Source organism: Opisthocomus hoazin, chromosome 6 (assembly GCF_030867145.1).
Source record: "Opisthocomus hoazin isolate bOpiHoa1 chromosome 6, bOpiHoa1.hap1, whole genome shotgun sequence".
In the NCBI taxonomy this organism is placed as follows: Eukaryota; Metazoa; Chordata; class Aves; order Opisthocomiformes; family Opisthocomidae; genus Opisthocomus; species Opisthocomus hoazin.
In genome coordinates this window covers 9,356,327-9,369,130 of record NC_134419.1, presented here as the reverse complement: position 1 = coordinate 9,369,130, position 12,804 = coordinate 9,356,327, and the positions used below count along the sequence as shown (strand labels likewise).

General features: G+C 42.9%; 1 protein-coding gene across 3 annotated transcripts in view; it reads right to left on the bottom strand.

The window, feature by feature from the left end:
• The window catches only part of LOC104334200 (AGBL carboxypeptidase 4), a 1,001,604-nt gene that overhangs the window by 77,856 nt on the left and 910,944 nt on the right, over window positions 1–12,804 (bottom strand). For all 3 annotated transcript variants that reach the window (XM_075424527.1, XM_075424528.1, XM_075424529.1), the window contains one exon: window positions 12,105–12,267. In XM_075424527.1, coding sequence (XP_075280642.1) covers window positions 12,105–12,267 — 163 coding nt within the window. The remainder of the gene's footprint in view (window positions 1–12,104; window positions 12,268–12,804) is intronic.

The window sequence follows — 12,804 nt, the reverse complement described above, 5'->3', positions numbered from 1 at the left end:
GAATGGGGAGGCTCCTTCTTCTCCGGCCGCTGTCGCCCGCCAAGTCGGGCCGGGACACAGAGAGGAAGCGAAGGAAGAGAAAACCTGCTTTGTTCTTGATTTCAGCAACCATCAGAAAAAAAACATCCGCTTCTCTTCAACCGGCTGCCCTTGAGGACTGGAGCGTTTCGTGCCAGGAGAGGGCACTTTAACTACAGGCAACGGGAGCTGCGCTGCCCGGCGCGGAGCCCGGCAGGCGGGAGGGGAGGGGAGGGGAGGGGAAGGGAGAGGAGGGCGGGCGAGGGTCGCTTCGCTGGGCTCAGCCTGAGGCTGGGAAATGGCTACGGGGGGGTGCGGAGGGGCACCAGGCTGCTGGACTGCCACTCTCCTCCGAAGAGCCGACGCAGAGGGCTCATCCTCACTGGGTTTGCTGCCTGGGACTCGCTCAAGCCAAGAGCTGGAGTTTGTGCCCGGCTCACACGGGCTCTGCGTCAGGCCAGGACTATTTTGAGATAGAAAGTAATTGTCCCGCTGACAGCGCAGCTACTGAGACCCGGTCCCTACCCCTGGTTTCCCCAGCAATATGGATTGTGTGCCAGCTGACATTCTCCCTGTGCTGGAGCATCTTACAGCGGCTCCCCCGTACAGCCCCTCTGGTGTGTAGTAACATTTAAACTCACTCCAGCCTTTCCCCTATCAGAGGCATTAGGCAAGTCTCTTTCCTTGGCTCAGCTGCTTGTTTTCATAAAACTTGCCCTAACTCTGAGAACTCTGGTTGGAACCAAAAAAAGAGGCTCAGAAGCTTTGGGGTGAATATATGTGACACACACTCATACACACTGCTGCCAGCAAAAGGACCCTAAACACAAAGACTGCCTGCTTTGTCCAACTGTATCAATTGGTTTCAAACCAGATTGGGCTCTCTACAAACCTTACTTGTTGAATCATAGCATCATTAAGGCTGGAAAAGACCATCATCAAGTCCAACCATCCACCCAACAACTCCAGGCCTACTAAACCATATCCCAAAGTGTCACATCTACACGTTTTTTGAACACTTCCAGGGATGGTGACTCAACCACCTCCCTAGGCAGCCTGTTCCAATGTCTGACCACTCTTTCAATAAAGAATTTTTTCCTAATATCCAATCTAAACCTCCTCTGATGCAACTTGAAGTGCATACACTGGTCCCATCTCTCCAGTCACAACATGATCAGCCAGGCCTCATCTCCTTAGAAAAATCCTGAAAATACGAATTTCAGAGATTATACAACAACCTGAATTATAGGCAAGGAAGACCAGAAGATATAAAGAAAAACGAACTAAATGATATAGCAAGTATGAGGATTTAGGTCTTGCTTTGAGAGTTTTGTTTCTTTTCCATGGTGTTCTCTATGATGAATCTCAAGCCATTTTCTTGTTTGAGATGGGCTAGCACAGAGTAATAGCTAATGTATCTGAACCAGTCTGTAAACTCCCACTTCATCTGTCTATACCATCTCATTCTCAGTGGCTGCCTCCGAGCGGTTAGTCCTCTGTTTGCATCTCAAAAGTTTCCAGACACATAAATAAACCAAGCGAGGATAAATTGGGTCTGAAGGTCTGTTTCTCAGATGGATCTGGCAGCTGCCTCAGTTTATTGGCAGTTCATTTATCATCTCAAGAAAAATATTGATGGTTCTGGAGACACAGGCCTTTTCTGTGTCCTGGCTGAAGGAAAGCTGTCCTTCTGGGCAGGCTTTGGAAGGAAAGTCAATGCAACAAATTCTACTTGGTGACACGTGAGGGATGCGGTGCAAAGAGGAATCATTAAGTAAGGAAGAAGGGACACTAGGATGATAACCCTGTTGGCCCAGAAATAGCCCAGTCTCAGATGTTCACAGTATCACAGAAAGAATATGAAATTGTGAAACTGCAAACAGGCAGTCATAGGCATCTTCTCAAGAGGAGGTATTACTGCTATACAGCAAGAGACAAGGAGCCTGAAGCTGTATTCTGCCAACAGAACCAGCTTTCTGCCAGACCTTGAAGAAATCCACGGAAACTCCAAGATGAAAAGGCTTGAAAACAGGAATAATGGGACCGAAGTACTGTAGACTCTCTCCCCTTGGGCTGGCAGAAACGTGCAGTCCTGGCTGGACCACATAGGAGTCTTAGCAGTCCCGCTGCCTCTCCTCTAGAAAGTCACCGGGAAGACAACTGGCTCTTCTGAGCCATTTTAGTTTCCTACCTTGATTAAACCAGCTATGTTCCACTTCAACAGCCTGTTTAAGGATTTATTGAAAGGAATCTGGAAATTTGCCATGTATTGATATGGTGGAAAGAGATTTCACTTTGCACATGTCCTCCAACACTGCTCCAAGCCAAATGTCTGCAGAAACCAGTCCAATGTATGCTTTTTCTACACATGACACTCCACTGCCCTGCAGATCCCTCTTTGCTACATGAGAGGTCTTGAGTAGTTAACCTCCGTACTGTATTTCTTGAGGGACCGGCCGATGAAGAAAAGATGAATAGATCATCACCCACCATTGGGTCTTTTGTGGCAGCAGATGACAGTTCCTGGTTTAATAAGGATTGCTTAGTTTTAGAAAAAGAAATCACTGGCCTGACAGATTCGTGACTGCAACCTGACTGTGGGATGCTGTTATCCAGAAGTTGGTTTGCTGAGGAAGAGTGATGCACACCAATCATGAAGAGAAAGCAAGGTTTTTGGGATGTGGCAGTTTTCAAAAGCTGTGTATTCTTCCAGCTGGAGTTGGTTACTAGCCTCTTTTAGCCAGATGACCAAACTCCAGCCTATGCTGAACAGACATTCAGTTAATTTAGCAAGCTTTGAATCCCTCCTAAGTTTTGGGAAAAAGAAGAGTACAGCAGAACACACACAGACTGTAAAGTGCATGAGGAACCAAACACATGATGATTACAGTGTGTACTCTGAAACTGAAAGCTGTATCTCATTTTGGGGCTTATACCTGCTGCTTATGTGACCAGGTCAGGATTTATCCTGAGCACAAGTAAAAATCATAATGCACAGCAAATACACACTCTGCCATTAGAGTCCCTGGAGTTGGTTCTCCATTGCTTAGCAACCCATATAGTTGCGTATACCTAGAAAGAAAGTGTAAGATGATGCACCAACTCTAGAAAGGGAGGAGTGATTCTGATCTGGTAATATTTTTCTGCTTGTAGTGTATAGGATAAATACTCAGACAGCCAATAACTAGGTAGGCTAGGAGACTTCAAATGTGAAAAAAAGGTGGCTGGTATGCATGCAATGGCGATGGGGATCAATGCTGCTTGCATTGTAACAATTAGGAATCACAAAATAAAGCTTGCAGGTGGCAGGCTTAAAACAAACAAGATATTATTAAGCTGTGGAAATCCCTAGCAAGGAATGCTGTGGAAGCTAAAAATGTATACAGGTTCATGGGAGACAAATCCATTGAGTGTTGCTACACACATAATCAACATCTCTGGCTCCGGGATCCCCAAACCGCTAATTGCTGAAAGCTGAAGGAATATTCAGGGGAAGTACTGTTACATGCTTATTCTATTCTAATAGTCTTCTCAGGCATCTGCTTTTGGCCTCTATCAGAGACAAGACGCTGCAGAGGACTGGTTTTGATCTGTGCTGATTTGGCTGTTCTTCAATTAAGAGATGAGACGTGAGAGAATCATACCCATCCTGCTCTTAACAAAACACAAATGTGTCTGAACACTAGATCAAAACTGCAGATTATCTTTAATTTCTGCCTGAGACATGTTCTGACTTTGTTGATCTGAACCCTAGACAAAGTTTCACCTCTAGCTGACGAGGAACGCTGCTGGCTTGGGTGGGCATGTATTGGCCTTGGCTTGAATGGGTAGTCTCTTCACCTGTGAACTCTACCTGCCAGGTTTCTGGCCTCTTTCAAAAGTGGCTTGATGGAGAAGATGCAGTCTGCTTTTCAGGATGCCGTGAGATATGCTTTGTTAAGATTTGCAGAGATGGTAGGGGTAAAAGTTTGTATAGAAAAGGAAAGTGAAGTGAAGTCTCTACTCACCAGTGATGTGTCCAGAAGGTGAGGAGTTATGGGATCTGTTTCCTGTGACTTTCATGCCTACGGTCCTCCTCTGGTTTCTAACAATAGAGATGCAGCTGTCCCTACTGGAGAGATTAATTTTGGTCTCTACTCATTCATCCAGCTATTTTTCATGAAACTCATAGGAAAGTAGTATCTCTGAGATCTTCATCACTGTCAAATTCAGTTGCAATTGGTCAAGCAGCTGAGAAAGACAAGCACACAGACAGAAAGACACTCATTTCTTTGCTGAGTTTCCTGAAAACCATCTCTGATTCAATTTCAGGGTGTTGGTATTGGGACTAAAGGAGTACTAGTTAAAAAATAACTTCTGCTTCCATCCTAGATTTCCCTTTAACCACCAATAAGCCCTGGTGAGCCTTTAGATGGCAAAATATACAAGGAAAAAGGAATAGTTTAGGTGAGAGACCGCACAAAGTGAACAAAAAGCAGAGACTGGGTGTGTCTGATTAATGAAACACCACATGCAAAAAATCAGATGAGATGGCAGAATGGCATGGGGTAAGGGTAACGACCTAAAACTGCAAACAAGGTGGTGAGGATACAGACACAAGACAGGCAGGCACAGGGGAGAAGACTCAGCCAGAAGCAAAGAGATGCAGAGAAGAGGAAAAAGATGAAAAACATGGAGACACAGAAACACCACTACAGGCTGGCAGAAAAGCAGAGACCGATCACAGAGACACTGCAATTTTTCTGTTCATTGCTTTTTGAAAAACAACTCATTCTGAATGCCTTTTTTCTCTTCATTCCCACTGACATTTGGGAAAGCTCCAAAGCACAGCACTGGCTACAGCCAGCTCCCAACCTAAATCTTCAACCCACAGACATTACTCTTTAGTCGTATTAACCACTCCTGTCAGACATTTCCAACAAATTGTTAATATCTTTTAAGCTCTGCTCTCTGTTGCCTTTCAGATTAGCCTTGCCCTTTCCTTTGCACTTAAGTTTAGCAAGTGTTACTAATAGGAATTTAACATTTACCAAAGAATTATTTTAACTATGGGTCTAATAGCATTTGTGTGGTGTTCTGTGCACCCAAGAGCCTCACTATCAGTTCTATATGCTTAGTTTTGTCTAAGTTGCTTATAAGACGAAGGAAAAATACGAGTTTATAGAAAAGCCAGTTTATGAGAGAGGCGTTCAAAACCTTGAAAGCCACTTCCAAGAGGGATAGCGGTGCCTGGAGGGAGCTTTCTCCCTTCTTTATATTAGCCAAAATTCTGCAATCACTCATGTAAAAACTTCACCTTCCAACCATTCAGCGAAAGCATCACTTGTGCTTGGTCTGGAAATCATATAGTTAAATCCCCAGGAAATACTTTGAAGATGCCTTCCAAGACTGATATTCTACATTTCAGAAGAAAAAAAAAAATTCTTTAAAAGAAAAACCCCCACCTTTATAATAACACTTTGCACTTTTGTAGCATCTTTCATCTGACGCTATCAAAGCACTTTTGGATACAGATGCTAAGAAATCCATTACAAAAATTATAGATATTCCTAAGCTGACTGTAGTCACTTCCCTTAATTTCCATTTCTTTACTGATACTCCCAGACGGTGTCTGCATAGATTGATGCAGTCAGTGTTACAGGCAACTGTATAAACAAATCTACATACAAATGTACACTTTCCCACACAAACACCCTCTCTTACAGTAAAATAAGTATTTTTCTACAGCACTGTCCACTGTATTGAACTCTGTGAGGGAAATGAGCATACTGCAACACCATACACTGCTTTGCATTTTCATTCCACTGCACATTATGAAACAGACTTTCACTGTTTCTTAATTTTCTTTGAGCAAGTCCCCCTGTATATACCCAATATGAACAAACACACAGATTCCTTCTGGGTATGAGCCAACAGCTGCAACCCTGAAAAATATCAGCTTCTTATATCATTAACTGAGTTTCCACGGTGCCCTGGGGCAGAGATATTGATGCTTGACAGCATTATCACTATAAAGTAACTTTACAACTCTATAATTTAACTCTATGCTTCCAGTAATATTAAAAGCATTTGAAATTGTGGCTGTAAAGCTTGACACTTTCACACAGACTGGAGAGTTGAAAGAGGATTTTGTTTTCTTTCCTCAAAGACAGCCTGGAACATGGTGCTGAGAAATAACCAGATACTGGAGAGATGAAGTGCAAGGAGGTCACCCTTAGGAAAATCTGCAGGATTAGGATTAATGCCACTTTCTGCAACACAGAAAGGAGCCAGTTTCTAGGAGTTTAGCAGAAGAAGGATGAAGATGTAGGCCTCTGCAGTTCTCTGCCTGAATATGTGCCTGATTTACTTTGAAATCATCTTGGCAACAAGCTCTAACTCATATTCAAACATAAGCTACACTCTACAACCTCTGCAGAGCTCCCTCAGCTTTATCTGCCCAGCCTTTCATACCTCATTGGCTTTTGCTAGTAATGTTGCCTTTACTTAGTGGGAATGAAACTGCAAGGGCCAGAATCTGGCTCATGAGGATCTTCTCTTAAGGATATCACTAGCAGAGCTAGGAGGATCAGGACAGGCAGTTACCAAAACAAGGAAATTTAAAAAAGCCCAAAATAACTAAGTACATTCACCCCAGAGGACTGGCAGGTCCATGAAGCTCTAAAAGTTATAGATGCTTTTACTGGAATTGTAGTTTGCATAGAGATTTCTTTTCCCCAGGACAGGCATTTACCATGATCCGAGTACTCTTTAAAAGGAATCTGGATGAAGCAAATGACTGTTTCCTCCAGGGGATCTGAATTCTCAAGTCCCGAGTCAAGCAGCAGGCTGATATTCTGATTGAAGTTAAGAATAAGAGTGAACCCAGTGGTCCCAACTGTGCCTAGAGTCCAAGATGCGAGTTCCTGTTAGGCACCTGAAGAGACTCTAGTCAATCCAAGCTTTCATTCTGTGGCTGTAGCCACATAAGTACATTTTTTATGTCCATAAACAGGAGAGAGGGTTCAGCAGTGCAGCTACGCCCTGTTTAAGGGATGCAAAGCTTCCAATTCAACACATTCAGTGAAATGGAAAACACCAAGTGATATCTTTGCAAGTTGGTTCTACTACACTGTTTTAAAGTACCGAGATAATTTCTCAGCCGTTTGTAATGTGAAAAGACCTACCTAGGGATAACATTAGTAATGTCTCTTTCTTCTGTGTTCTTCATACATGGCTTCCAAGATTTTTGTGTTGTTTTGTTTGTTTTACAAAAAAAGTTTCATTAAATTCATTCTTTGTATTGAGGACATTAAATCAAAGAGGTGAAGTGATGTGCTTAGAAAAGCCATACAAAGGAGAACTCTTCCACCAGACCCTCAGTCCAGGGTTCCAGTCTCCTGTTCCACTCAGAAGTGCTTTCAACCAGTAAAGCCATACACACAGATGACTAAAGGCCCGCCTTTGGATGAGGGCCTTCCCCACCTCGAGGAAGCTTAGAATTAAGATTAAAATATACAAAGAAGCCATGGACACACCGGCAATTGTGGTGCCCACCCACCTTGTTGATTATTCGCCCCTACAGCTACCAGGCTACAATCATACCAATTCTTGCCTTATTTCCATCATTTCTATCTTCCTGCTTCATGGCTAGTCTTTGGGAGAGTATAAACTTTTATGCTCTCTTATGGGCTGCCTGCTGTGCAGCAGGGATCCAGTTCAAACACTCTAAAAAATGAACCCAATGGATTTTAAAGCTGTTGATGTGAGACTCCTTTACCGGCCACTCTCAGGTCAGGCTGTGATGGCTGCTGAGCAGCAGCTGTAGTGGAAAGCAGTTCTGGGTGTGCTGTCAGAGCAGCACTCGGAGTCCTACAGCTGGGCATTCATCCTCCCTCCTTCTCTTTTATCCTTTGTTCCCTGCCCAGCTGTGAGGCTGGTGTGTATCTAGACAGCTCAGCAGCTGAGCTGCTGGTGGTGAATGTTACAGAGCAGTCTGCATGCCTTGTGTCATAAGCCCTGTAAACGCCTAGTAAAACATGGTATTTAACGGATGCATATCAGCTCATTTTAAAGCTTCTTCACCTGGTGCTGAGCCAACTGTTGCTGCACTGCCTTTTTAATCAGTTACCACCAAATGTGTGTGCCTGTGAGAAGGGTTTTAAACATTTCTCTGTCCACTTCCAGGCAACTAACCGACAAGCCTGCAATCCTCTTATGCCTTCAAAACAGAGTCCGTTCACCGTTATCTACAGCACCTGTTATCATAGGGTATTCTACAGAGCCAGGCTTACAGAACATATCCCTAATGTTTCTTGTACACAAGGTACATATCAGTTAGCCACAGACCTACCAGGCACACGCATACCTCCGAAGGAATGTATAACACGGCGTTCAGGAAGGCACACCTGATGCAGTCCTTTGTTTGCAGGGTGAAAATACAAGGGACACTCCAGCAGTAACCATTATTGATACCATGCTAATTGAGGCCCGAGACATTTATGCAACCGTATTAACTCTCTGTGTTAGAAGAGGCCAGAATTTCAACACACCACAGGATACTGTGACCATCATATATGGCCCAAACATATACCCCTTGCGCAGACAAGTGGAAGACCCTTCACTCCTGGATTTCATTTGAATAGCGCAGCCTCAGGGGCGAATTTGTTTTTATAGAACATACCAGGTGTAAGCCTCTAAATTCTGAATCTTTGAGATATTTCATCTAGGAGAATACATTCATTCATGCTAACTAATCTGGAACAGATTTCCACTTGCAATGATACCTTCCCTTTCTTTTTTTAATTTTTCTTACTTTTGGTATTGAAAAAACTTAGTGTCCACACTAACAATGTCAGAATTCAAAAAACACTTATCAGACTGAAAGTCTGTCACCCATTTTCATGCATGTAAGGTATCCATTTATTGCAATAATTTCAAAGTAGGTTTTAGCCACACAAGTCTGAACAAATCGCATAAACTTAGCCCATGTAGAAATATATCTACTACAGGCTCACATAAAGGTTTGCATAGAACATTGAGTTAGCATGTAAACTCTGAGGAACATGAGATTTAAGAAAAAGCCAAACCAACAACAAACCTATTGCACTTACGTAATGGCATGAAAGGGGGTAGTACTGTGATCTTATTTGCCACGAATGCTGTAAAGGAAAGAAGCTGACAGGTAGAATTACATGCCACTAGTGCACACACATAGAAACTATTCAGAGTTTGTTCAGTTTTCTCATTTGTCAACAGAAACAACATTAGGCTAACTTAATATTTTTATAGAACCTGGAGATCCTCATTTGTGTTGGTCTCTACGTGGACCCAGTACGGCTAGTTTCTGAATGTTGGGTGTGATCTACTTTGTAGCCTCTCTTCAACGCTGTGGGTTCCCTGAATTTGAGGCTGAGTCCAGTCTGCACTTCTTAATCCAACACTAGAAGCTTTGAACAATTCTAGCCTCCCTAATCCTGTTTCTATTAAAAACAAAATAAAAAACCCCATAACCCAATAATGTCACAGTGGGATGAAAAAAGTCTGACGAAATACATCTTTGAAGGCAGATTTCCTGAATACTTGGCCTATCAGTTCACGGTTTTTGGGCTCACTGTATTTTCTTTATTTGCTTGACTTTCTGCCTGCATGTAGCTAGATAGTTAATAGAAGCATGCCTGTCCTTGGAGGCCAATATGAGCTGACTGGCTGTGTCTTTGGTTCAGGTCCATTAAAAAATCTGAGCATTAATTAATCACTGACTTGCAAATAGCTTGCAAGAGCTGTTCAGGCTAAATTGGAACGTTCTGCAATTGTTTTACCTTTGGTCACAGGCACTTCAGTGATACAAAACTTCTCCCCTGCCAGGATAGGATGCGCATAAATCCAGCCACTCCTGTGTTAGAGCAGACCAGCCTAGAGACTGCTTCAAGCAGTTCCATTTCTTTCTCTAACTAGGAAACTGCACACATGAGGAAGAGCTGTCGTGAGCAGCAATCTTGATAGCATCCCTCCATTGAAAAGGAAATAGTAAAACCTACCAGGGCAAAATGCCAGGGGCGCATACTGCATGGGCAAAGGGCCTTCCCTGCTTGCTGTCTGCCAGGCCAGTCAAAACCATCTTCTCCTCCTTTTTCACTCAGCTGGATGAAACCGTAATTGTAGGAATCAAGCTGCTGCTTGAGCTTTCCATACATCACCACCAAGAAGGATCTCTGTGATCTGGGGCCTGTTTTCTGTGTTCTAGCTGCTGATGGTCACAGTGAACAAACTGAGAACGATGTAGCTCTGTGTCCAGAAGGCAGCCAAGCAAACAGATAGAGATGTTAGACCCCACACTTGGAACCTCTGTAATGTGAAGCACAAAACAAATATCTTTATGGAAAAGGAAACTAAACCAGCATGACCTACAAGTCATGAAGAAAAACATATCCAAGGGAATCACAATCTCATTTGTATAGGGACTCTTCCTGTTCCTCACTGCAAGAACTGTTCATCATAAATAAGGTACATAAATAAGCAGTTGACAGTACAATGAGTGCTAAGCGAGGAGGAAAATTGAAGGTGAAACTAAGGCACATGTTCTTAAAATGACAAAATACCAACAGAAGTAAATAAATACCTAAACCTAACAGTAGTGACAATTTTTTCCTCAGTGGCAAGATGCACTACACATGTGTATGCTGCAAGAAGCTATTCCTTGGAAACAGTTAACCTTACTGGGCAAAAAAGAGCTTGTATTCCAAATGCTGAAGTCTGAAAAGTCACCTTAATGTATTCATCCCCCTCCTTCCCCTAAATTTCACTTTCAGTGAAGAAGCCAAACCAGAAAACCCCAAATAATTAAGAATTACTTTCCCTTCTCCCAGTTTCTTGCTCTTATTCCCCCACAGTGTACACATATGCATGGATGGTGAAGAATGATACCTCATATGAAAATTTCCCCCTCACTACCCTAAAGCTGTACACCTGCCCCAACTTCCAAAATGCAGTGGAGATGTAAATAGGCAATCACAGCTAATGTTTCTCTCTCTGCAGTGTTTCTAAACCTGTGGAAATTTTGAAAGCTACCAAGATAGAACAACAAAATGAAAAAACACACCCAAGCTTGAAGTATGGGCACTGGTTATTTGATTGAGCATGGTCACAAAAAGAAACACATAAAAACAGATCATAAGACCAGTCAGAACAATTCTACTAATTGTTGACACATTGAGATAGCCAGATGGAGGTATGTTTTTTGAGGAACGAGACATTGCTTCTATTTGAACACTCAAAAATGCGAACAACTTTGTTGATTTTGTTTGCAGAGCTCACTTTCTGTTTCTTTGTCAACTGGTATTAAAGACCTGGCCCTGAGGTAGCTGCAGAATCTCATGGGTCCGTTAGAGCCTTTTCACAGAATCACAGAATCACAGAATAGTAGGGGTTGGAAGGGACCTCTGTGGGTCATCTAGTCCAACCCCCCTGCCGAAGCAGGGTCACCTACAGCAGGCCGCACAGGACCTTGTCCAGGCGGCTCTTGAATATCTCCAGAGAAGGAGACTCCACAACCTCCCTGGGCAGCCTGTTCCAGTGCTCCATCACCCTCAGAGGGAAGAAGTTCTTCCTCATGTTCAGACGGAACTTCCTGTGCCTCAGTTTGTGCCCATTGCCTCTTGTCCTGTCACTGGGCACCACTGAAAAGAGTGGTGCAGTGAAAAGACAGAGAAGATGTTTTAACTCTGTACCAAAGATGCACTTTCAATTTGCTATTAAAACAATAATACAAGCACAGGGATAACGAGAGAATAAGGAGAGAAATGAAGAAAGAAATGGAAGACTGGTGAAGCGAATGGATCACAGGCTCTCCAGGACTAGTTTATATAAGAAGTGTGTGAGACAATCTCCTACAAGAGGGAAATAGCTTATTTGATCTAATATCCCTTACTCTTCTTGAATTTCCACAGTATGGAGAATCAATATGAGGGAAATTAAAGCATCGGGAGCAGACTCACATTTCCACTTGTGTGTTCCTATCTCAGCAAACTCATATTGAGATAGAAGTATTTACCTTAAGTGCCCAGTTCACGTGGACTGCAAGAGGAGGAAGGATTTCAAAAGGATACATGCTGCTTCTGTGTAGGGCACAGCAGAAGTAGGTCCACCCAATATGTAGCTGTAGAATGAGACTTCCAGAGTGTAGCAGTAGGATGTATCATTTAATAGCCCACCAAGAAAACGCCGGCCTGTGCCTGCTTTCACAGCATCTCTGTTGAACGATGTGCTGGACTGCCAGAGGAAGAACACAAAGACATGAAGAGAGTTGATGAGTGGAACAAGGGAAGGGTTGTGAAGGAGTCTGTTAAAATAGAAAACAGTTAAATTCACATTGCCAAATTTTGTTGACACTATATAAGACTGCACTGTTTTTCGAGCATGGCCTGTAGAGACCATTAGTGGAAACACAGTTCTGTCACACAGACTATAAATAATGCCTTGTAGACTTTCACAAAATTAATTAATCTCAATTCACCAGTAGCATCAGATTTTCTCCTCCCCTTTTGGATAACACAAAGAAAGCCAGTCATATACATGAGTTGAAAGTGAACCTTCCAGACCCTCCATTCTCAAAAGTTAAGCTGAAGCATTATTTGGAGATTGGGTTCCTTCTGCCTACTGCATTCTTCTGTGTCATAGCTGTTGTCCCCCATCCCTTACGCAAGCAAAATAGAAATACAGTGGCATTTATGTTTTAGTGAAACTTTCTCACCTAAGACATTTGACTGCTGCTTAAATTAGATCACATAAATTTCCACTTCACTAACT